Raw genomic sequence first — 25,619 nt, forward strand, 5'->3', positions numbered from 1 at the left:
TGAGTAATTGACTTTATGTTCATATTCTTATCTTTTATTATTTATTATTGTTGTTGCATTGACCAGAAGGAACCTGCAGGTAAGCATTTAATTGGACAGTGTTTACCACGCATACAGCTAATGAAACTTGAAACACACACACACACTTTTGGGTGTGTATCTGTCTTCACACCTGGTTCACCACGTTTGCTTCCTGTTTCTCATCAACTCAGCTCAAACCATAGTGCAGAGCAAAGCTGTGGCGAAGGAAGGGATGGAGGAGGGAGAGGAGGAAGAGAACCGAGGGAAGGAGGTGGCGGTGGATGATCTGGGGTTGTGCTGGATGGAGGCCTGCTGCAGAGCTCTGGAGTTCCATGCTGCTGATTCCACAGTGCAGGTAAGTCCTCAGCACTTTATATTGCACATCATCTATTAGCTTCTCTTATATTGACACTTTAGTCCTCCTGTCCTGCTATTTTGTCCTCATCTCTCTCTTTCTGTTTCTAACCATCTCCCCCCTAGGAAGCTGCATGTTGGGCCATACACAGCCTGCTATTGCATGGCAGCGAGTCATGGCACCATTCCACAGAAGAGCAAGACGGAAGGTAGTCCGTTAGCATGAGCTTTCCTCATGGTATTGTCATTGACCGGTTCGCTTTAGCTTAAGCTTGAACAGTCCTCGTGGTATTGTATTGACAGTGATCGTGTGCTCCCCAGGACACCAGTCCACAGACAAATCATGGCTGCCATGCTGCTCCACTCCTCCTCTCCTGGGGTGTTCCAGGCTGCTGCCAGCGCCATGGTTACGCTCATCACCTACAATAGTGAGTCAGACCCCCTAGCTCCTGCTAACGTAGGACACTGTTACTACCTGTCAACTGTCTGAGATTACATCAAGTCAGGTCAGACTTCAGCCTCTGCTTATTATTGCAGAATATTTAACTGTGTGTGTGTGTGTGTGTGTGTGTTTGCAGGTAAAATGCGATCTCTGTTGTTGTCCAATGGCCTCCATGTGAACGTGGTGGAGATGATGAGGAGACACCTGTCCTCTCCAGAGGTCTCTGCTGGTGGATGTAAGCTACTTCACCTGCTCTTCAAGGGAAGGTAGGAATCATTTCAACTGCCATCTACTGACATGATTTCAACTGACATTTTATGGGCTAAAAGTCTTCTGACGTTAGTCAACTTCTGAAGAGGTCCCTACTTGCAGAGCAGGTTTCTCTTGTGGAACAGGTCTGTCTTCTGACATTTCTGACAAGTTATAAAGCTCTCTAAGGTCTTTAATGACTGACATGAAAAGAGGAACTGATGATGCACTACCCAATTTCGAAATGGCACCTTGTGCATTCTATTATTACAACTTTGAAGAGTACGTTTAAAGCCGGACTGAGTTCCTTTTTGGGGGGGGGGGGTTGGGACCAGTGGTCCCCACAGTTTGGGAGTCACTGGTCTAGGGTACCACTGATGTCCCCTGCATCTCTCTGTAGGACGGCCAGTCTGGATGAACTGAACATGGCCATGGGTCAGATCCTTAGGGCCATGAAGGTCCATAACTTCATACCTGAGGTCCAGCTGGAAGCCCTGAAGGCCAGCCTGGCCTTCCTCTGTCCTGGTAGGAGACGCACATAGACAGTCAACACTTATGGTGTACAAGTGTTCAAGTATTTACATGTGTTTTTAAAAGTATTTAGGTATTTGTATGTGTTCACAAGTGTTAAAGCATTTTCAAGTGTTCATACGTGGTCATACGTGTCCATACGTGTCCATACGTGTCCATACGTGTCCATACGTGTCCTACATTTACATTTACATTTTAGCCATTTAGCAGACGTGTCCATACGTGTCCATACGTGTTCATACGTGTCCATATGTGTCCATATGTGTCCATACATGTCCATACGTGTCCATACGTGTATCAAGCTCCAGCCATAGTGCCCAAAGCAAGAGAGACCTTTTTTGTCTTAGTCAGATGTATTTAGCTGAATGTATTTTCACTTATCTTGTGTGTGTGTGTGCAGACAGGAGTTTGCGGGTGTCTGATCATGGTGTGTCTGTGGCTGATCCAGACACAGTGGACGTGTCTCTGAGGGTGCAGAAAAACCAGAGTGTGGTGGAGGGGGCCCACACGGTCTACCTAGAGGCACTCAACAGGGTAATCATGTCTCCCCGTGCAATTCATTCCCTGCTCAAAATCAGGGCCTGTATTCATAAAGCATCTCAGAGTAGGAGTGTTGATCAGAAATCAGGTCCACCCGTCCCTGTAATCTTATCAATTGTGATCTAAAAGGCTGATCCTAAAACACTCCTACTCTGAGACACTTTGTGAATACAATCCCTGGTCCCTAGTATTCACACAGTTATCCTTGTTAATAATAGACTGCCCTTAAAATATAAACCTTTTTGTTGTTTGTGTGGTAGTTTATTAGCAGTGCAGCCATCCAGGAGTGTGGCCTGCGGGTTCTGTATGCCCTGACTGACTGCTCCGGTGCTGTAGACCTGCTCTGTCAACAGGGGGCAATAGACACTGTGCTGCACACACTACAGATGTTCCCTAGGGAACGAGGTGAGAGAGAGTAGTTACACTGCTGACTGGCTAAATATGGCACGTTTACAGAAATGTTGATGGACGTGCATTGTCCCTGTCAAGTAAAGCGAATCAAGACAAGTAAAGCAGAGACTTCAAGGTTCTGTCCCTGACTCCCTTCCTTCCTCTTCAATAGAAATCCACTACTGGGGTCTAAACCTCCTCTACTGCCTTGTGTCTAAGAAGAAGCTGTCCAGAATGATAGTTCCCGTCCTGGCGTCTGTTCTCGTTACCACTCTCCTGCAGTACAGAGAGGATGCAGAGATGCTTTTAAAGGTGAGTAAGCCTCTATGGTCCTCAAAGCCATATTAGTCTAGAAGATTTCCAGTTATTTCAAGTAATGACATTTTTAAAAACTAAATAGGGGTTCCAGGTGGCCCTCCGGATGCTGGACGCCTGCTCAGGGGCCGCAGGGGAGCTACAGAGGGAAGGCTTTGACAGAGAGATCTTCCTCCAGCTCAAAGAAGGACCACCCGACCGATGCAGCTACCCGGTAAGTATGTGTGTGTGTGTGTGTGTGTGTGTGTGTGTGTGCGTGTTTCTGTGTGTCTGTTCACATACTCTATATTCCTTGGTCTTCCTTCCTTACCCATCTTATAACTTCCCCTTCTCCCTCCATTATCCCCCCCTCTCTCTCTCTCTCTCTCTCTCTCTCTCTCTCTCTCTCTCTCTTAATCTCCCTCTCTGTCTCTGTCTCTGTCGCTGTCTCTCTCTCTCTCTCTCTCTCTCTCTCTCTCCCTCTCTTCATCTTGCCCTCCCTCTCTCTCTCTCGCTCTCTCTCTCTCTCTTCATCTCGCTCTCCCTCTCTGTCTCTCTCTCTTCCTCTATCTCTCCCAGCTGCGTAAGGCTGCATGCCTGGCCCTGTCCAAGATGTGTGGCGATGCAGAGCTGAGGTACAGTATGCTGGAGAAGGCCTGTGAGGACGGAGATGTGCTCATGGCTGAGTGTCTCATCCAGCTAGGAGCCGACATCAATAAGAAGACCAAGACTGAGTCGCTCATATACCAGGTCAGCACTGATCTCTGTGGGGATCTGATGAAATATGATCCGTGTGTGTGTGTAGATGTGTATGTGTGTACTTGGGTGGTTGTTGGGAATTCAGCCCCAAAACATTTTCTAAATTTGTTTCACTTTGGGAACTCAGTTCCTAGGCGTTGCCCTTCGATTCCCAACCCTGCTCACCCACTTCCCCACTGCATCCCCTCCCAGGTGTGTGAGCAGGGCGGACCTCTGGAGCTTGTGGTGCTGCTTCTCAGCCGTGGGGTCCATGAGCAGCACCTGCGTGGTGCCCTGGGTGCCAGCGTGCGTCGTGGGGACGGCCCTGCGGTCATCCAGCTGCTGGGGCGTCTGGGGCTGGACCTGAACAACAATGCCCTCTGTCTGGGGGGGTTCAGGCTGGGTCGGGTGGACGCTGCCTGGCTCAGCCCCCTGCTCTCTGAACGAGGCCGCGCCAACAGTCTACGCTCCGGCACAAGTGAGTCTAGTCACTGATGCTGATTTCCGAGTTGACCCCTAGTTATAGACTCTCCTCCCTAGATACTCCTGAAGTGATGCTGATTTCCAGATAGACCCCTAGTTATAGACTCTCCTCCCTAGATACTCCTGTAGATCTCTAGATCTTATTTGAAGGAAAGCTGAAACTATCATATTACTTATAAATTTCCAATCTGAATGAATAGAACATAAAAAATAGTTTTATTTACAATACGTGTGCGTATGTATTTTGGTCAGATCCCTGGGATGAAGGATGTGTGCTCTCTGTGTTGTGTTTTCAGGTAATGGTGCATGTTTAGCCCGGTACGTGTTATCCTTCCAGAGGAGTAAGACGGCCCCTACCCCCTCGACCCCCAGGTCTCTAGCTGACCCCTGCCTGACCTCTGGGTACCTGTCAGACGAGAGTGATGACTCCAGCTTCCTGTCTTTAGAGGACAGTCTGGTCTTCACCAATGACGACATGGAGAGTGACGGTGAGGTGGACCATGAGACACACAGAACAGCGCCCCCTGTCAACTTTCAAATGTTTATTACAAACTAATTACTCTCTCTTGCTAGTTACAATGGAATCACTTGGTAAAAAATAACCATTATTTGGTATCTATAATATAATAGCTAATTTGGTGACTGTTAATTATTTGCCACAGTTGCCTTATTTGGGGAATGTCTTGCTTACGGGATGTCTCCTTATTTTCACAGGAAGTGATTCGCTTTCAGTGGCGCTGTCCCCCAAGTCCCCAAATGATTTGTCAGAGGAGTGGAAGGCGGGGTCACAGAAGAGGAAGAACGGGCGTCGCAGGCACTTTAGCTCCGAGGTGGGCTATCTTCTTTACGACCAATCTAAATATAGTTACTCTATTTCAGAGAAAAAACTCAACTGACCTGCTCTCTCTCTCTCTCTCTCTCTCTCTCTCTCTCTCTCTCTCTCTCTCTCTCTCTCTCTCTCTCTCTTCAATCAATTAATTAATTAAGCTATGTGCCAATCAATTAACCAATTAATTTACCAATCAAACAGTCCTGTATCCATCCACAGGGAGTCCAGGGTGAGGTTGAGCTCAACGAGCCACTTCAGAGGAGGTATGGCAGGACAACCCCTAACCAGAAAGGTACTAACATTAGCTTTACTTGTCCTTGTTCAAAATATCAATGGTATCATATCAATGGTATCATATTAATGGTATCATATCAATGGTATCATATCAATGGTATCATATCAATGGTAATCCATTATTTCTGTTGTCGTTTCCACTCCAGGTATTTACTCCCCAGTCTTGGGCTCTGGGGATATCTCCTCCCCTCTGGGCGGGGACAGAGAGCGGATCCGCCTGCTGGACCTATCAGGGAATGAGCTGGACTGTGTGTCGTGTTTGATGGACGAGGGTTCTGTCCGACAGCAGCTGGAGCACCTGTATCGACTAGACCTGAGCCAGAACAGCCTATCAGAGTTCCCCTCTGGGCTGTGTGAGGTGTGGGGTCTGTTCAGAATGCTTCAAATGTTGAATAGATTATGCAAAATGTAAAAATTGTGGTGAATTCAATGTTTGGTTAATCTACAGAATTTTGTCAGTATACAAAACAAATATTCATCATTTTATATCATTTATAGTTTTGTTGATTTATTTAATACTTAATAATAATAATTATACTTATATAGAGCTTGAAGAGTCTGACCCGTCTGGATCTCCAAGGCAACCAGCTGCAGTCTTTGCCGGCGGAGCTTCTGGCCCTGCCCTCACTGAGCATGCTCAACGTGTCACGTAACTGTGTCGGCCCTCTTCTGAGCCTTGACCCTGCCGTCACCTGCCCGTCGCTACGGCAACTCAACCTGTCCTTCAACCACATCACCACCTTCCCCCACCAGCTGGGCCGGGCTATGGAGCGACTGGAGGAGCTGTCCCTCGAGGGGTATGATGGGAAATTGAGTTCTTTGCATCACTGCTGAACGTTTTACTTTAGCTGTGTAGTTAGCACAAAATTATATTATAAATCATTACAAAGCAGGAATTATTGTTTAGTTTTTGTCAAACATGTAAATCCTACCCATCTGGCACTCTAGACAGGTTCAACCAAATCCTCAAAGTATTTGAAAGAAAACTACTCTGATTTGAACCCAAGTATGTGACATCAATTATCGTAAATATAACTTAGTCTATACACCTTTTCCTCTCCTGTAGGAACAGAATGAGTGAGCTGTGGTCTCCTCTGTGTCTTCCTGAGATGAAGCTCCTAGACGTCAGTAAGAACAGTGTGGAGAGCATCTCACGTGACTTCCTGTCTGGCTGCCCCAAACTAGAGAACTTCAGTGCCTGTACCAACCAACTCAGTAAGTACATTGTAACGCAGTTACTTACTTAATCCTTTTCAATCCTAACGGAACATGGGGCCTATACTAGTTTTCCAATGCTGTTTTCCAATGGATTATTGTTTGGCATTATTATTAGGCACATCTGTGAAAGTCATTAAAGTCTAACAGATTTCTAGAAAATGTCTTGCCAGACAAATTAATTAATTTAGTTAAATCTTCCTTATGGATATGTAGATAAACACTTAATTAGTGTATTTTGCGAAATAAGAACATATTCATTGTATGACATTGTGTTTTGTGTTTCTGCTGTCACAGGTTCCCTGTCACACCTCCCCTCAAAGATAACAACGCTGAAGTTATCACATAACAGTTTCACTACCATTCCTCAAGCCATTCTGGATCTTCCAATGTAAGTTTGATGTTTTAATGAAGGCAACTACATTGTTGTAGAAGGTGTTTATTAGTTAACTATTAGTTGAGTAAAAACTCTGCTTATTAGTGTGCAAACATGAATTTGGCTTGAGATTCAAAATGGCTCATCCTTGCTTTTTACTTTGCTTTCAGTTTACGGTCCGTGGATATGAGGACCAATGACATCTCAGTTTTACCGGGGCCGTGCGCCTGGGCGTCGGTCAACCTGCGGGAGCTCATGTTCGGTCAGAACCGCATCGGAGTGCTGGACCTGAGTGGACCTGAAGTTTACAAGTGGGCCAGACTGGAGAAACTACACCTGAGTGACAATAAGCTCACAGAGGTCAGCATTCATCTTAGTAATATGTCATTAACATGGTCATTTCCGAAACGCCAAAGTGACTGACAGTGAACACACGTGCCACAATAAGTATGTGGCATTCGTTAGCACCATGCGCTCCAACCAACTGTGCCATTGAAACAGTCGTATTTAGTGAACAGGGACAATGCAATACACAATGCATCTCACACCTCGATGATAAACTGCATGTTCTCTCTAGAACAGGTCTCTCTGGTAAAATGGATGTTATCTCAATGAGAATAAATGAAGGTTTCATAAAATATATTTTTAAATATAAAAGTAACCCCTGTCTGTTTCAGGTCCCTCCTCAGATCGGCCTGCTGGAGGAGCTGACCTCTCTCGACTTGAGCCGTAATGGCGGCCTACGCTCCTTCCCTGATGAGATGGGCAAGCTGAGCAGGCTGTGGGACTTGCCACTGGATGGCCTGCGCCTCAGCCTGGACCTCAAGCACATCGGCAACAAGACCAAAGACATAGTCAGGTGAATGTCTGCAACGAAATGCTTATCTGCAGGTTCCTTCTGGACAATGCAACAACAATAAGAAATAATAAAAGATAAGAATATGAACATAAAGTAAATGACTCATAAGTATAAAACAGGAAGGTACAATTTATAGTCCAATATTTACACATGTTTTGGGGAAGGGAGGATGGGGGGCAGTGTATAAACTGAGCAGTATAATAAGTTGTGATGTGTGTGTAGCATGATTGTATATACAGTATCTCACAAAAGTGAGTACACCCCTCACATTTTTGTAAATATTTGAGTATATATATGTGACAACACTGAATAAATGACACTTTGCTACAATGTAAAGTAGTGAGTGTACAGCTTGTATAACAGAGTACATTTGCCTTGCCCTCAAAATAACACAACACACAGCCATTCATGTCTAAACCGCTGGCAACAAAAGTGAGTACACACCTAAGTGAAAATTTCCAAATTGGGCCCAAAGTGTCAATATTTTGTGTGGCCACCATCATTTTCCAGCACTGCCTTAACCCTCTTGGGCATGGAGTTCACCAGAGCTTCACAGGTTGCCACTGGAGTCCTCTTCCACTCCTCCATGACGACATCACGGAGCTGGTGGATGTTCGAGACCTTGCACTCCTCCACCTTCCGTTTGAGGATGCCCCACAGATGCTCAATAGGGTTTAGGTCTGGAGACATGCTTGGCCAGTCAATCACCTTTACCCTCAGCTTCTTTAGCAAGGCAGTGGTTGTCTTGGAGGTGTGTTTGGGGTCGTTATCATGTTGGAATACTGCCCTGCGGCCCAGTCTCTGAAGGGAGGGGATCATGCTCTGCTTCAGTATGTCACAGTACATGTTGGCATTCATGGTTCCCTCAATGAACTGTAGCTCCCCAGTGCCGGCAGCACTCATGCAGCCCCAGACCATGACACTCCCACCACCATGCTTGACTGTAGGCAAGACACACTTGTCTTTGTACTCCTCACCTGGTTGCCGCCACACATGCTTGACACCATCTGAACCAAATAAGTTTATCTTGGTCTCATCAGACCACAAGACATGGTTCCAGTAATCCATGTCCTTAGTCTGCTTGTCTTCAGCAAACTGTTTGCGGGCTTTCTTGTGCATCATCTTTAGAAGAGGCTTCCTTCTGGGACGACAGTCATGCAGACCAATTTGATGCAGTGTGCGGCGTATGGTCTGAGCACTGACAGGCTGACCCCCCACCCCTTCAACCTCTGCAGCAATGCTGGCAGCACTCATACGTCTATTTCCCAAAGACAACCTCTGGATATGACGCTGAGCACGTGCACTCAACTTCTTTGGTCGACCATGGCGAGGCCTGTTCTGAGTGGAACCTGTCCTGTTAAACCGCTGTATGGTCTTGGCCACTGTGCTGCAGCTCAGTTTCAGGGTCTTGGCAATCTTCTTATAGCCCAGGCCATCTTTATGTAGAGCAACAATTCTTTTTTCCAGATCCTCAGAGTTCTTTGCCATGAGGTGCCATGTTGAACTTCCAGTGACCAGTATGAGGGAGTGTGAGAGCGATGACACCAAATTTAACACACCTGCTCCCCATTCACACCTGAGACCTTGTAACACTAACGAGTCACATGACACCGGGGAGGGAAAATGGCTAATTGGGCCCAATTTGGACATTTTTACTTAGGGGTGTACTCAATTTTGTTGCCAGCGGTTTAGATATTAATGAATGTGTGTTGTGTTATTTTGAGCGGACAGCAAATGTACACTGTTATACAAGCTGTACGCTCAATACTTTACATTGTAGAAAAGTGTCATTTCTTCAGTGTTGTCACATGAAAAGATATACTCAAATATTTACAAAAATGTGAGGGGTGTACTCACTTTTGTGAGATACCGTATGTGTGTGTACAGTGTATAAACTGAGCAGTATAATAAGTTGTGATGTGTGTGTAGCATGAATGTATATATGTGTGTGTGTACAGTGCCTTGCAAAAGTATTCATCCCCCTTGGCGTTTTTCCTATTTTGTTGCATTACAACCTGTAATTTTTTATGGATTTTTATTTGGATTTCATGTAATGGACATACACAAAATAGTCCAAATTGGTGAAGTGAAATGAAAAACCACCAAGCAAGCGGCACCATGAAGACCAAGGAGCTCTCCAAACAGGTCAGGGACAAAGTTGTGGAGAAGTACAGATCAGGCTTGGGTTATAAAAAAATATCCAAAACTTGAACACCCACGGAGCACCATTAAATCCATTATTAAAAAATGGAACGAATATGGCACCACAACAAACCTGCCAAGAGAGGGCCGCCCACCAAAACTCACGGACCAGGCAAGGGGAGCATTAATCAGAGAGGCAACAAAGAGACCAAAGATAACCCTGAAGGAGCTGCAAAGCTCCACAGCGGAGATTGGAGTATCTGTCCATAGGACCACTTTAAGCCGTACGCTCCACAGAGCTGGGCTTTACGAAAGAGTGGCCAGAAAAAAGCCATTGCTTAAAGAAAAAATAAGCAAACACGTTTTGTGTTCGCCAAAAGGCATGTGGGAGACTCCCCAAACATATGGAAGAAGGTACTCTGGTCAGATGAGACTAAAATTGAGCTTTTTGGCCATCAAGGAAAACGCTATGTCTGGCACAAACCGAACACCTCTCATCACCCCGAGAACACCATCCCCACAGTGAAGCATGGTGGTGGCAGCATCATGCTGTGGGGATGTTTTTCATCAGCAGGAACTGGGAAACTGGTCAGAATTGAAGGAATGATGGATGGGACAGGGAAATTATTGAGGGAAACCTGTTTCAGTCTTCCAGAGATTTGAGACTGGGACGGAGGTTCACCTTCCAGCAGGACAATGACCCTAAGCATACTGCTAAAGCAACACTCGAGTGGTTTAAGGGGAAACATTTAAATGTCTTGGAATGGCCTATTCAAAGCCTATTCAAAGCCCAAACCCCAATTGAGAATCTGTGGTATGACTTAAAGATTGCTGTACACCAGCGGAACCCATCCAACTTGAAGGAGCTGGAGCAGTTTTGCCTTGAGGAATGGGCAAAAATCCCAGTGGCTAGATGTGCCAAGCTTATAGAGACATACCCCAAGATACTTGCAGCTGTAATTGCTGCAAAAGGTGTCTCTACAAAGTATTGACTTTGGGGGGGGGGGGGTGAATAGTTACAGTGAGGGAAAAAAGTATTTGATCCCCTGCTGATTTTGTACGTTTGCCCACTGACAAAGACATGATCAGTCTATAATTTTAATGGTAGGTTTATTTGAACAGTGAGAGACAGAATAATGACAAAAAAATCCAGAAAAACGCATGTAAGAAATGTTATAAATTGATTTGCATTTTAATGAGGGAAATAAGTATTTGACCTCTCTGCAAAACATGACTTAGTACTTGGTGGCAAAACCCTTGTTGGCAATCACAGAGGTCAGACGTTTCTTGTAGTTGGCCACCTGGTTTGCACACATCTCAGGAGGGATTTTGTCCCACTCCTCTTTGCAGATCTTCTCCAAGTCATTAAGGTTTCGAGGCTGACATTTGGCAACCTCGAACCTTCAGCTCCCCTCCACAGATTTTCTATGGGATTAAGGTCTGGAGACTGGCTAGGCCACTCCAGGACCTTAATGTGCTTTTTCTTGAGCCACTCCTTTGTTGCCTTGGCCGTGTGTTTTGGGTCATTTTCATGCTGGAATACCCATCCACGACCCATTTTCAATGCCCTGGCTGAGGGAAGGAGGTTCTCACCCAAGATTTGACGGTACATGGCCCCGTCCATCCTCCCTTTGATGCGATGAAGTTGTCCTGCCCCCTTAGCAGAAAAACACCCCCAAAGCATAATGTTTCCACCTCCATGTTTGACAGTGGGGATGGTGTTCTTGGGGTCATAGGCAGCATTACTCCTCCTCCAGGCGAGTTGAGTTGATGCCAAAGAGCTCAATTTTGGTCTCATCTGACCACAACACTTTCACCCAGTTCTCCTCTGAATCATTCAGATGTTTATTGGCAAACTTCAGACGGGCCTGTATATGTGCTTTCTTGAGCAGGGGGACCTTGCGGGCGCTGCAGGATTTCAGTCCTTCACGGCATAGTTTGTTACCAATTGTTTTCTTGGTGACTATGGTCCCAGCTGCCTTGAGATCATTGACAAGATCCTCCCGTGTAGTTCTGGGCTGATTCCTCACCGTTCTCATGATCATTGCAACTCCACGAGGTGAGATCTTGCATGGAGCCCCAGGCCGAGGGAGATTGACAGTACTTTTGTGTTTCTTCCATTTGTGAATAATCGCACCAACTGTTGTCACCTTCTCACCAAGCTGCTTGGCGATGTTCTTGTAGCCCATTCCAGCCTTGTGTAGGTCTACAATCTTGTCGCTGACATCCTTGGAGAGCTCTTTGGTCTTGGCCATGGTGGAGAGTTTGGAATCTGATTGATTGATTGATTGCTTCTGTAGACAGGTGTCTTTTATACAGGTAACAAACTGAGATTAGGAGCACTCCCTTTAAGAGTGTGCTCCTAATCTCAGCTCGTTACCTGTATAAAAGACACCTGGGAGCCAGAAATCTTTCTGATTGAGAGGGGGTCAAATACTTATTTCCCTCATTAAAATGCAAATCAATTTATAACATTTTTGACATGCGTTTTTCTGGATTTTGTTGTTGTTATTCTGTCTCTCACTGTTCAAATAAACCTACCATTAATATTATAGACTGATCATTTCTTTGTCAGTGGGCAAACATACAAAATCAGCAGGGGATCAAATACTTTTTTCCCTCACTGTATACATGCTCAAGTTTTCTGTTTTTTTGTCTTATTTCTTGTTTGTTACACAATAAAAAATATGTTGCATCTTCAAAGTGGTAGGCATGTGTAAATCAAATGATACAACCCCCCCAAAAATCCATTTAAATTCCAGGTTGTAAGGCAACAAAATAGGAAAAATGCCAAGGGGGGTGAATACTTTCGCAAGCCACCGTATGTCTGTGTAGGTGTGTGCATGTGTGCTAAGGTGCGGAGAATCAGAGCACGTGGTCAGCCCAGTTCAAGTGTTCAGCAGTCTGATGGCTTGTAGATAGAAACTGTCTCTGAGCCTGTTGGTATCAGACCTCATGTTCCGATACCGTCTGAACGATGGGTGGAAGCACGGTCCTAGTGATGTACTGGGCTGTCTTCACCACACCCTGGAGGGCCTTGCGGTCGTGGATGGCGCAATTACCGTACCAGGCTGTGATGCAACCGGTCAGGACGCTCTCGATGGTGCAGGGGTAGTATTTGGAGAGGACCAGGGTGGCATGCTGAATTTCTTCAGCCACCTTAGGAAGTAGAGACGCTGTTGCGCCCTCTTGACAAGACTAGTGGTGTTGTTGGACCTCGGTGATGTGGATGCCGAGAAACTTAAAACTCTTGACTCTCTACTGCAATCCCCTTGAGGTGGATCGGGGCATGTTCCCTCCTCTGCTTGAAGACATCAACAGGATGTTGAGGAAGAGGTTTTCATGACACCACAATGCCAGTTCACTTACCTCCTCCCTATAGGCTGACTCATCGTTGTTGTTGGTTATAAGGCCTACAACCGTGGTGTCGTCAGCAAACTTGATGATGGAGTTGGTGTCGTACAAAGCCACGCAATCGTGGGTGAAGAGGGAGAACAGCAGAGGGCTAAGGACACACCCCTGGGGGACTCCTGTGTTAAGAGTCAGTGTGAAGGAGGTGTTTTTGCCAATCTTCACAGCCTGTGGTCTACTTGTCAGGAAGTCCAGAATCCAGTTGCAGAGGGTGGTGGCCAGACCCAGGGCTCTGAGCTTGGTGTCGAGCTTGGTGGGAACAATAGTATTCAATGTTGAACTGTACTCAATGAACAGCATTCTCACATAGGTGTTCCTCTTGTCCAGATGTGTTACGGCCGTGTGAATATCGATGGAAATGGCATCTTCTGTGAATCTGTTGGGTAGGCAAATTGGAGTAGGTCCAGCGTGCATGGCATGCTGGCCTTGATGTGGGCCATGACTAGCCTCTCGAAGCACATCATATGATGACCGAGGTGAGCGCAATGGGGTGATAGTCATTTGGGCATGTCACCTTGTTTTTGTAAGCTTCACGGATGTTTGTGTATACATGGTCAAGCATGCTGGATCCTCTTGTGGCAGGATACATGTTTGCGATATATATATATATATATTTTTTTTTTTTTTTGACGGGAACCTGGATTGACATTTAATCCAAAAAGCAATGCGATCTGTCAAAGGGAATTCTGAATGACCAGGTGGTGGCTTTTGATAGATTTGAATTTGCTCCAGATTTCCCCTTTCAATCAAAGGCCTAATCCCATTCATAAAACTCTACCAAATAAATCCCTCTCTCCTATATCCTGTAACCCAGGTTCCTCCAGCAGCGTCTGAAGAAAGCCGTTCCGTACTACCGGATGAAGCTGATCGTGGTTGGGAACGCCGACAGTGGGAAGACTGCTCTGATCCGACAGCTGATGAAGTTGAAGCGTTCTCAGTGGCAGTTGGAGCGGCCCACCGTTGGGATCGACGTCAGAGATTGGACCATCCGGGACCGGGATAAGAAGAACATGGTGTTGAATGTCTGGGACTTCTCAGGTGGGCTCAACCGTCATCCGTTAACTGTCAACTGTGACATCTGGTCTGGATACTTACTAGTGATGTGGGAAAAAATTTATACAGTTACATATCACAATATTATTTTGGACGGTATTATATTGATACTTTGACTCCAAGTATCGATTTTGCTAGGTGGAGTTAGATAGTGCTAGTCGGCTGTACCTGCGCCAAAACTCCGGTATTATTTATCCTATAGCTTGTTCTCCATTTTCTTTTTAAAATAGTGAGCCAACATGTTTTCAGCACTTTTATTTACATGACTGATAAACTATTTTTCTCATACTCTCTCTTGTCTCTCTGCAGCAGACATACTGTTTGGAACATCACATCGCAATATTGAATCACAATACAATGCCTTCAGAAAGTATTCATACCCCTTGACTTGTGCTACATTTTGTTCTGTTACAACCTGAAATCAAAATGGATTAAATCAATGTTTTTCTCACCTATCTACACACAATACCCCATAATGACAGTGAAAATCTGTTTTTAGAAATGTCTGCACATTTATTGAAAATGAAATACAGAAATATCTCATTTACATAAGTATTCACACCCCTGAGTCAATAGATGTTAGAATCACCTTTGGCAGGAATTACAGCTGTGAGTCTTTCTGGGTAAGTCTGTAAGAGCTTTGAATACCTGGATTGTACAATATTTGCACATTATTATTTTTAAAATTCTGCTGCACGCACAAAACAAATATTAGACAGCAAGGCTCTTGATCCAGGAGGGGATTCTCTGCTGTTACCAAGCAAAGGCTTGATTTTGGAAGAAGCTAACCACATAGATAGATAACTAACTAGCTACTAAATTAGCAAATCGATTGCAGAGCATTTAGCACATTTTAGACAGTTAAATGAGGAGTTATAAGATATCTAGCTGGCAAACATTTAGTTGTGAATTCTATACTGTAATTAGATCACCTGGTGCATGCTGCTCAACAGTGAGTGACTCACAAGGTTCCGGTCTCTCGTCGTTGTGTGCTTGTAAACAAACACCACGTGACACTTGACTTGGGACTACCAGTAAGCTTCATAATGAAAAATTATGTGACAAGTGAAATGAAAAACGCAATGTTCTTTATCTCCTAACGGATTGCACAAGTTGACTGCAGGTAGGTAATTAAAAAGTAGCTACAAATATTACAATTTATTTAAAAACTTCAAATAAATAGTTTCAACGGTATTGAAAAACCATCCCATGTTTTTTTTCTCCAAATACCCCGGTATACGGTATATATATAGTATACTGCCCAAGCCTAGTCTTACAGTTCAGTGGGAAAGTATTCAGATCCCTTCCATTTTTCCACATCTTGTTACGTTACAACCTTATTCTAAAATGGATTAAATAAAAAAAAATCCTCATCAATCTACACACAATAACCCATAATGAAAACAGGTTTTTAGAAATGTGTATTACAAATGAAAAACAGAAATACCTTATTTATGTAAGTATTCAGACCCTTTGCCATGAGACTCGAAAGTGAGCTCAGGTGCATCCTGTTTCCATTGATCATCCTTGAGATGTTTGTACAACTTGATTTGAGTCCACTTGTGGTAAATTCAATTGATTGGACATGATTTGGAAAGGCACACACCTGTCTATATAAGGTCCCACAGTTGACAGTGCATGTTAGAGCAAAAACCAAGCCATGAGGTCGAAGGAATTGTCCATAGAGTTCTGAAACAGGATTGTGTCGGCACAGATCTGGGGAAGGGTACCAAAAAATGTCTTCAGCATTGAAGGTCCCCAAGAACACAGTGGCCTCCATCATTCTTAAATGGAAGAAGTTTGGAACCACCAATACACTTCCTAGAGCTGGCTGCCCGGCCAAACTGAGCAATTGGAGGAGAAGGGCCTTGGTCCAGGAGGTGGCCAAGAACCTGATGGTCACTCTGACAGAGCTATAGAGTTCCTCTGTGGAGATGGGAGAACCTTCCAGAATGACAACCATTTCTGCAGTACTCCACCAATCAGGCCTTTTTGGTAGAGTGGCCAGACGGAAGCCTCTCCTCAGTAAATGGCACATGACAGCCCGCTTGGAGTTTGCCAAAAGGCATCTAAAGGACTCTCAGACCATGAGAAACAAGATTCTCTGGTCTGATGAAACCAAGATTGAACTCTTTGGCCTGAATGCCAAGCGTCATGTCTGGAGGAAATCTGGCACCATCCCTACAGTGAAGCATGGTGGTGGTAGCATCATGCTGTGGGGATGTTTTTCAGTGGCAGGGACTGGGAGACTAGTCAGGATCGAGGGAAAGATGAATGGAGCAAAGTAAAGAGAGATCCTTGATGAAAACCTGCTCCAGAGTGCTCAGGACCTCAGACTGGGACGAAAGTTCACCTTCCAACAGGACAACGACCCTAAGCACACAGCCAAGACAATGCAGGAGTGGCTTCGGGACAAGTCTCTGGATGTCCTTGAGTGAACATCTCTGGAGAGACCTGAAAATAGCTGTGCAGGTACTCTGCCCATCCAACCTGACAAAGCTTGAGAGGATCTGCAGAGAAAAATGGGAGTAACTCCCTAAATACAGGTGTGCCAAGCTTGTAGCGTCATACCCAAGAAGACTCAAGGCTGTAATCGCTGCCAAAGGTGCTTCAATAAAGTACTGAGTAAATGATCTGAATACTTATGTAAATGTGATATTTCATTTTCATCTAAACCTGTTTTTGCTTTGTCATTATGGGGTATTGTGTGTGGATTGAGGAAAAAACACAAGATTTTAGAATAAGGCTGTAACGTAACAAAATGTGGAAAAAGTCAAGGGGTCTGAATACTTTCCAAATGCAGTGTAAGTTTGGGTTTCAAGATCTGGATCTTGGACTTCTACTCAAGTCATTGTCTGAGTCTTTAAGGTTTTGTTCTGGTGGTCTTGACCCCCCCTCTACTCTTTGTTCAGGTGGAGAGGAGTTCAGTGGTTCTCATCCCCACTTCCTGACCCCCCGGGCCCTCTACCTGGTGGTGTACGACCTGAGTAAGGGGGCGGCCCAGGTGGAAGCGCTCAAACCCTGGCTCTTCAACATCAAGGTGAGTCACACCTAGGACTGTGGCGGTCACAACATTTTGTCAGTACTAACATGTTCCATTAGTGGGAGAACACCATTATCAAAAGTGACCACAAATGCGATTATGCATGTAATGCTTTTATTACAAAGGTGCATTTTTATGGTGAAAATGATCTTCCCCAAACTTGAAACTCACGCGCTGCTTATGTATGCCAGTTAGGCTCTACACCCCTTGTAAAGCAGATTAATGTGCTTAATTTTAAGAAGTTGTTTGGCCACTTTAGTTGTGATACACACCTTATCAAAACATATAGGCCTATGGGCTAGGCTACATGAGGTGTGTGACTATGATTCGAAAAAGTCGCAACAAAAAAGGCATTGTTTCGTGCTGGGCATCATTCACAAGTGATAGGCTAGTATTGTCACCCATCAGACTATTCTTGATATAATCTTGTCTTTATATATATGGAATAATATGTGTGAATTTGTATTTATTTAGAATGGACCATTATCATGCACATGTCTCAAAACAGGGGCAGCGGGAAAAAATACATATAATCTATGTACTTAAATAGCGAATGGAGGAAATTTTTCCTGTGGTTCATTTTCATGCCAGCCAGGTAGGCTATACTCATGTTGTAAAGATAAGCAATGTGCTTAATATTAGGAAAGTTGAGAAATAAATATAGTAGGCCTAGCCTATAGAAAGCTGATGGGATCCTCCTCTTTTTAATAGAGGCCATCACTCTGTTTTCTCGCACAATTGCATAGCCTATAGAAATGTTGCACTCATGGGCTCTCATGAAGTGTTTGATTAGATTTTCGATTACGTTTGCATTGATGTCAGAGTGATTAGTAGGATAATAGAGTGCTGAGTACAAGGCAGTTAGCAAGTTTGGTAGGCTACTAATGACCATCAGCAGCATCAGAGCTTGGAGAAGCCTAACTACCGTGACTAAACGGTCATGTGGAATTTGACTGCCTTCATGACTCGTGACCGCCGGTATGGCGGTAATACAGTCACCGCAACAGCCCTAGTCACACCCAAAACATGGTTACAGTATTTTGTAAATGTTTTGTTGTTTTTTGTTACAATTGCATACATTTTCGTACTGGTCCCCTGTGGGAATCGAACCCACAACGGGAAGTAGTATTTGTTACCTTACAAATACTTTGTTCTCGATTGAGCTTGCCTGGAGCAATGAAACCAGTGGAATAAACCCTAAAGTGCATCGCAAACCCTCCCATCTGGCACTCCAGACAGGCTCAATCAAATGTTCAATGTATTTTAAAGAACACAATTCCATAATGAATGTCTCTCATGTCGTCACTTCCTGTTGAACGCGGAACGAGGGAGAGCTCGGTTTGTTGTTTTTGAAAGTTTGTTGTTTTGAAAGTCTATTGAAAAAAAGTTTGGTTACTAGCTAGCTACCTTTTTGAGTTTGGATCCCGCGACGCGGTTGGCATCAGTTTCTGGGACCGCTACTATCTGTCCAGTGATCCTGCTGACCAAGGCCGGGTCTGAGGAGCTGTTTGGCGTAGCAGCTAGCTTAGCTGCTAGCTAGCTGCCTATCAAGCTAGCAAGGTTTTCTTGAGGGATTGAACGCAGCCCGCGACACAGTTAGCTATTGTGGCTGGTACCGTGGATTGTCCCGGGCTTGTGGATGTCTAGATCCCTGCTGTTTGTTGTTTTCAATCTTCCCTGTGACCTGCCCTGTCTGGAACTACGAGGAGTAACAGCGTAACCTACGTTGTTACCATGACAAAGACCAAAGCCGGCAGGAGTACTGTTGAGGACAGTGGTGTCTCTCTATCACAGGTGAAGGGTCTTTTAAACGAACAAAAAGTATTCAACGAGCAGTTGTTACAACAACAAGAAAATAGCTTCAAGTGTTTTGTCCAAATACAGGTGGAGTCAACTAATAAAATAATGGACGACCTGACCAGAGAGGTCCAGGACCTGAAGAAAAGTTTGAAGTTCTCCCAGGGTCAGCTCGATGAGTTTAAACAGGAGAATGGCAAGATGATAGCGATCTGTAAGTCATTGAGAGAGGACATCAGTTCTGTATGTGAATCCATGATAACAATGACGGTGAAAGCAGATTACCTCGAGGGACATTCAAGGCAGAACAACGTGGTTGTGGACGGAATTGCAGAATCTCCACATGAGACCTGGACTGAGTCTGATGACAAAGTGAGGAAAATGATCTTGGAGAAACTGAAGATGGACCATAGGATGATTGAGGTGGAGTGCACCGCCAGGACTGCAAAAACCCACCACCGGTCCGGAAAACCCACCACCGGCCCAGGTGACAGGCCCATGCCGATAGTGGTCAAGTTCCTGAGGTTCAAGGACAAGGTAGCTGGAAAGGGATGAGAGAGCCTATGGGTTCGTAGCTTCAGCCCGCAGCACACACACACACCAATTGATTAATGAAATGCTGAATGTATATTTTTTTTTATCTTGCTTTGTTTGCTCTTTTCCATATTAGGTCTATCTCAGAAAAGCTACCCAGAAAAGAGCCCATATTAATATATGTAGCCTTACAAATAAGGTTCATGAAATCAATAACTTGCTAACATCAGATATCATTCATACAGTGGGGGAAAAAAGTATTTAGTCAGCCACCAATTGTGCAAGTTCTCCCACTTAAAAAGATGAGAGAGGCCTGTAATTTTCATCATAGGTACACGTCAACTATGACAGACAAAATGAGGAAAAAAAATCCAGAAAATCACATTGTAGGATTTTTTATGAATTTATTTGCAAACTATGGTGGAAAATAAGTATTTGGTCAATAACAAAAGTTTCTCAATACAAGTTATATACCCTTTATTGGCAATGACACAGGTCAAATGTTTTCTGTAAGTCTTCACAAGGTTTTCACACACTGTTGCTGGTATTTTAGCCCATTCCTCCATGCAGATCTCCTCTAGAGCAGTGATGTTTTGGGGCTGTCGCTGGGCAACACGGACTTTCAACTCCCTCCAAAGATTTTCTATGGGGTTGAGATCTGGAGACTGGCTAGGCCATTCCAGGACCTTGAAATGCTTGTTACAAAGCCACTCCTTCGTTGCCCGGGCGGTGTGTTTGGGATCATTGTCATACTGAAAGACCCAGCCACGTTTCGTCTTCAATGCCCTTGCTGATGGAAGGAGGTTTTCACTCAAAATCTCACGATACATGGCCCCATTCATTCTTTCCTTTACACGGATCAGTCGTCCTGGTCCCTTTGCAGAAAAACAGCCCCAAAGCATGATGTTTCCACCCCCATGCTTCACAGTAGGTATGGTGTTCTTTGGATGCAACTCAGCATTCTTTGTCCTCCAAACACGACGAGTTGAGTTTTTACCAAAAAGTTCTATTTTGGTTTCATCTGACCATATGACATTCTCCCAATCCTCTTCTGGATCATCCAAATGCACTCTAGCACGGGCCTGGACATGTACTGGCTTAAGCAGGGGGGACACGTCTGGCACTGCAGGATTTAAGTCCCTGGCGGCGTAGTGTGTTACTGATGGTAGGCTTTGTTACTTTGGTCCCAGCTCTCTGCAGGTCATTCACTAGGTCCCCCTGTGTGGTTCTGGGATTTTTGCTCACCGGTCTTGTGATCATTTTGACCCCACGGGGTGAGATCTTGCGTGGAGCCCCAGATCGAGGGAGATTATCAGTGGTCTTGTATGCCTTCCATTTCCTAATAATTGCTCCCACAGTTGATTTCTTCAAACCAAGCTGCTTACCTATTGCAGATTCAGTCTTCCCAGCCTGGTGCAGGTCTACAATTTTGTTTCTGGTGTCCTTTGACAGCTCTTTGGTCTTGGCCATAGTGGAGTTTGGAGTGTGACTGTTTGAGGTTGTGGACAGGTGTCTTTTATACTGATAACAAGTTCAAACAGGTGCCATTTATACAGGTAACGAGTGGAGGACAGAGGAGCCTCTTAAAGAAGAAGTTACAGGTCTGTGAGAGCCAGAAATCTTGCTTGTTTGTAGGTGACCAAATACCTATTTTCCACCATAATTTGCAAATAAATTCTTTAAAAATCCTACAATGTGATTTTCTGGAATTTTTTTCCTCAATTTGTCTGTCATAGTTGACGTGTACCTATGATGAAAATTACAGGCCTCTCTCATCTTTTTAAGTGGGAGAACTTGCACAATTGGTGGCTGACTAAATACTTTTTTTCCCCACTGTATATTAGCCATTTCTGAGACTCACTTAGATAATTCATTTGATGATACAATACAAGGATATAACGTCTATAGAAGAGACAGGAATGCTTATGGGGGAGGTGTTGCTGTATATATTCAGAGCCATATCCCTGTAATGCTTAGAGAAGATCTTATGTCCAGTGTTATTGAAGTGTTGTAGTTGCAGGTTCACCTGGCACATCTAAAGCCTTTTCTTTTGGCGTGTTGCTAACAGTCAGTATATAAATAATATGTGTGAAATGCTTGATAGTGTATGTGATGTAAACAGAGAGGTCTACTTTCTTGGGGACCTGAATATTGACTGGTTTTCATCAAGCTGTCCGCTCAAGAGGAAGCTTCTCACTGTAACCAGTGTCTGTAATCTGGTTCAGGTTATTCATCAACCTACCAGGGTGTTTACAAACACTACAGGAACAAGATCTTCCACATGTATTGATCACATTTTTACTAATACTGTAGAACTTTGTTCTAAAGCTGTATCCGTACCCATTGGATGCACTGATCACAATATAGTGGCTTTATCCAGGAAGCCAAAGTTCCAAAAGCTGGGCCTAAAATAGTGTATAAGAGATCATATAAAATATTTATGTGGATGATGTTAAAAATATTTGTTGGTCTGATGTGATTAATAAGAAGCATCCAGACGCTGCACATTTAATAATTTATGAAATTGCTTCTTCCAATTATTGATAAACATGCACCTGTTAAGAAACTGACCGTTAGAACTGTTAAGGCTCCATGGATTGATCAGGAATTGGAAAACTGTATGGTTGAAAGAGATGGGGCAAAAGGAGTGGCTAATAAGTCTGGCTGGCTGACTTACTGCACATTTTGAAATGATGTGACTAAACTCAATAAAAAGATGAAGGAACTGTATTATGAAGCCAAGATCAATGATATAAAGAATGATGGGAAAAAACAATGGAGTACTTTAAATGAAATTATGTGCACAAAGACAAATTCAACATCTTTCATCGAATCAGATGGCATATTCATCACAAAACCATTTAATGTTGCCAATTATTTGAATGATTACTTCATTAGCAAACTTAGGCAGGAAATGCCAACAACGAACAGTGAGCGATCGTACTCATGTATAAAAAAACGAATAATGAAAGAAAAGCATTGCAAGTTAGAATTTTGTAAAGTTAGTATGTGAGAGGTGGAAAAGTGATTGTTATTGATCAATAATGACAAACCTCCTGGCATTGACAACGTAGATGGAAAGCTACTGAGGATGGTAGCTGACTCTATAGCCACTCCTATCTGTCATATCTTTAATCTGAGCCTAGAGTAGTCTTTGTCCTCAGGCCTGGAGGGAAGCCAAAGTCATTCCGCTACCCAAGAGGGGAAAAGCAGCCTTTACTGGTTCTAACAGCAGACCTATCAGCTTGCTGCCAGCTCTTAGCAAACAGTTGGAAAAAATTGTGTTTGACCAAATACAATGCTACTTCTCTGTAAACAAATTAACAACAGACTTTCAGCATGATTATAGAGAAGGACACTCAACATGTACTGCACTGACACAAATGACTGATGATTGGTTGAAAGAAATGGATAATAAGAAGATTGTGGGAGCTGTACTGTTAGATTTCAGTGCAGCCTTTGATACTATTGACCATAACCCGTTGTTGAGTTGAAAAAGCGTATGTGTTATGGCTTTTCAACCTCACCATATCGTGGATTCAGAGCTATCTATCTAATAGAACTCAGAGGGTTTTCTTTAATGGAAGCTTCTCTAATGTCAAACATGTAAAGTGTGGTGTACCGCAAGGCAGCTCTCTAGGCCCCTCCTCTATTTTCTTATTTTACCAATGACCTGCCACTGGCATTAAACAAAGCATGTGTGTCCATGTTTGCTGATGATTCAACCATATATGCATCAGCAACCACAGCTAATGAAGTCACTGATACCATTAACAAAGAGTTGCAGTCTGTATTGGAATGGGTGGCCAGTAATAAACTGGTCCTGAACATCTCTAAAACTAAGAGCATTGTATTTGGTACAAATCATTCCCTAAGTTCTAAACCTCAGCTGAATCTGGTACTGAATGGTGTGGCTGTTGAACAAGTTGGGGAGACTAAATTACTTGGTGTTACCTTAAACTGTCATGGTCAAAACATATAGATTCAATGGTTGTAAAGATGGGGAGAGGTATGTCCGTAATAAAGAGATGCTCTGCTTTTTTGACACCACACTCCACAAAGCAAGTCCTGCAGGCTTTAGTTTGATCTTATCTTGATTAATGTCCAGTCATATGGTCAAGTGGTGCAAAGAAAGACCTAGTTATGCTGCAGCTGGCCCAAAACAGAGCGGCAAGTCTTGCTCTTCATTGTAATCAGAGAGCTAGTATTAATACTATGCATACCAGTCTCTCTTGGCTAAGAGTTGAGGAAAGACTGACTGCGTCACTTCTTGTTTTTATAAGAAATGTTCGAAATTCCAAATTATTTGCATAGTCAATTTACACACAGCACTGACACACACACTTACCCCACCAGACATGCCACCAGTCCCCAGGTCCAGAACAAATTCAAGGAAACTTGTAGTATTATACAGAGCCATGAGTGCATGGAACTCCCTTCCATCTTATATAGCGCGTCGGCTAATGGCTAATGGGGATCCTAATTTTAAATAAATGTAATCTCGAAATGCTTCCATTTACTATTGCATCATAATGCTATATCTTACTATGTTTGTCCATGTGTCCATGTGTATGTGTAGGCGGTGGCCCCACTGTCTCCAGTCATCCTGGTGGGGACACACACAGACGTGAGTGAGGACATCCAGCTGCAGGCCTGCCTGGATAAGATCCGCCAGGAGCTCCTCAACCACCAGGGCTTCCCTGCCATCCGGGACTACCACATGGTGGCGGTGTGCGAGGACTCGGACTCCATCGGCAGACTCCGCAAGGCCATCGCCAGGGAGGTCGCCAGCTTCAAGGTAGCTAGTGTTGTTAGCGCTAACATTTACAGTATTTACACTATCCAGAACTTCCACTGATGTTCCAAATATACCCTCAACCCTTTCCTTGCTCTAGTTTGCCTAAAATGCCAATCCATTATGACAGCTTTGTTAGTAGCTTTGACTTATTTCACTGGTCCACGTAAGTTCCATGCACAGCACTGTGTGTGCAAAGCCACTATACCTTTTAGTGACCCACCCCTCTCGATCCCGCTCTCCCCAGATCCAAGGGCAGCTGGTGATGGGGCAGCTGGTCCCAGAAAGCTATTTGGAGCTCGAGAGAAGGGTGCTGCTGGAGAGGGCCAAGGTGCCGGGGGAGTTCCCCGTGCTCAGACACCAATATCTGCTACAGCTCATCCAGGAGAGCCAGATACAGCTGGAGGAGGCTGAGCTAACTCACGCTGTACACTTCCTCAGCGAGGCCGGTCAGTGGGGCGGGGTGTGTGTGCATGTGTTTGTGGGTAATTGGTTTCTTCATTGATGTGTTGGAATCTCTGGTCCTCATTGCGCTGGTGCTATTGTCCTCACAACGTAGGAAATATATCTATGTCATCTGTTCATAGTACAGCCAGGTATTTATTTGTCTGTTTATAGGAGTCCTTCTGCACTTTGACGACCCGGCCCTCCAACTCAGAGAACTCTACTTTATCGACCCACAGTGGCTTTGCAACATAATCTCACAGGTAGAGACACACACACACACACACACACACACACACACACACTAAAGGAGGCTGCTCAGGGGAGGACGGGTCACAATAATGTCTGGAATGAAGTGAATGGAACAGTATCATCCACATGGAAACCAAGTGTTTGATGTGTTCGACACCATTCAATTTATTCCGTTCCAGCCATTAAAATGAGCCGGTCCTCCCCAATGAAGTTGCCACCTGTGACACACACACACACTGACCTCATTCACTCACTGCCTCCTCTTTCTCTCTCCGTGTAGAAATGGACTCTGAAAAGCTCTGGGTTCTGGGAGCATCCCAAAGGCGTAGTCCAGCGCTCTGTAGTGGAGCGATTCCTATTTGAGAGTAAGTGTTTCCCCAAGAGCCACCTGACCCAGTACTTTAAACTGCTGGAAAAGTTCCAGATCGCCCTGCCCTTCGGAGAGGACCAGCTCCTAGTGCCTAGCAAGTAAGAGGCATACCATTTAGTTGATCTTAGTATTGTTTGAGCCAAAATGGCAGATGCGTTTTCTG

The 25,619-nt window shown here is 44.4% G+C and overlaps 1 protein-coding gene across 4 annotated transcripts in view; it reads left to right on the forward strand.

Moving 5' to 3' along the window:
* Positions 1-25,619, forward strand: part of lrrk2 (leucine-rich repeat kinase 2) — a 60,696-nt gene that overhangs the window by 9,574 nt on the left and 25,503 nt on the right. For 2 of the 4 annotated variants that reach the window (XM_041837015.2, XM_041837016.2), the window contains exons 9-34: positions 213-376; positions 502-584; positions 697-803; positions 954-1,083; positions 1,467-1,591; positions 1,998-2,131; positions 2,398-2,542; positions 2,700-2,839; positions 2,928-3,056; positions 3,401-3,571; positions 3,773-4,037; positions 4,339-4,530; positions 4,757-4,872; positions 5,073-5,163; positions 5,312-5,523; positions 5,712-5,962; positions 6,232-6,380; positions 6,678-6,771; positions 6,927-7,116; positions 7,434-7,615; positions 13,983-14,206; positions 17,134-17,261; positions 24,175-24,393; positions 24,638-24,839; positions 25,009-25,097; positions 25,367-25,554. In XM_041837015.2, the coding sequence (XP_041692949.2) occupies positions 213-376; positions 502-584; positions 697-803; positions 954-1,083; positions 1,467-1,591; positions 1,998-2,131; positions 2,398-2,542; positions 2,700-2,839; positions 2,928-3,056; positions 3,401-3,571; positions 3,773-4,037; positions 4,339-4,530; positions 4,757-4,872; positions 5,073-5,163; positions 5,312-5,523; positions 5,712-5,962; positions 6,232-6,380; positions 6,678-6,771; positions 6,927-7,116; positions 7,434-7,615; positions 13,983-14,206; positions 17,134-17,261; positions 24,175-24,393; positions 24,638-24,839; positions 25,009-25,097; positions 25,367-25,554 (4,120 nt within the window). The remainder of the gene's footprint in view (positions 1-212; positions 377-501; positions 585-696; positions 804-953; positions 1,084-1,466; positions 1,592-1,997; positions 2,132-2,397; positions 2,543-2,699; positions 2,840-2,927; positions 3,057-3,400; positions 3,572-3,772; positions 4,038-4,338; positions 4,531-4,756; positions 4,873-5,072; positions 5,164-5,311; positions 5,524-5,711; positions 5,963-6,231; positions 6,381-6,677; positions 6,772-6,926; positions 7,117-7,433; positions 7,616-13,982; positions 14,207-17,133; positions 17,262-24,174; positions 24,394-24,637; positions 24,840-25,008; positions 25,098-25,366; positions 25,555-25,619) is intronic. The other 2 variants (XM_041837018.2, XM_041837017.2) reach the window with 2 other exon arrangements.

Source organism: Coregonus clupeaformis, chromosome 19 (assembly GCF_020615455.1).
Source record: "Coregonus clupeaformis isolate EN_2021a chromosome 19, ASM2061545v1, whole genome shotgun sequence".
NCBI lineage: Eukaryota > Metazoa > Chordata > Actinopteri > Salmoniformes > Salmonidae > Coregonus > Coregonus clupeaformis.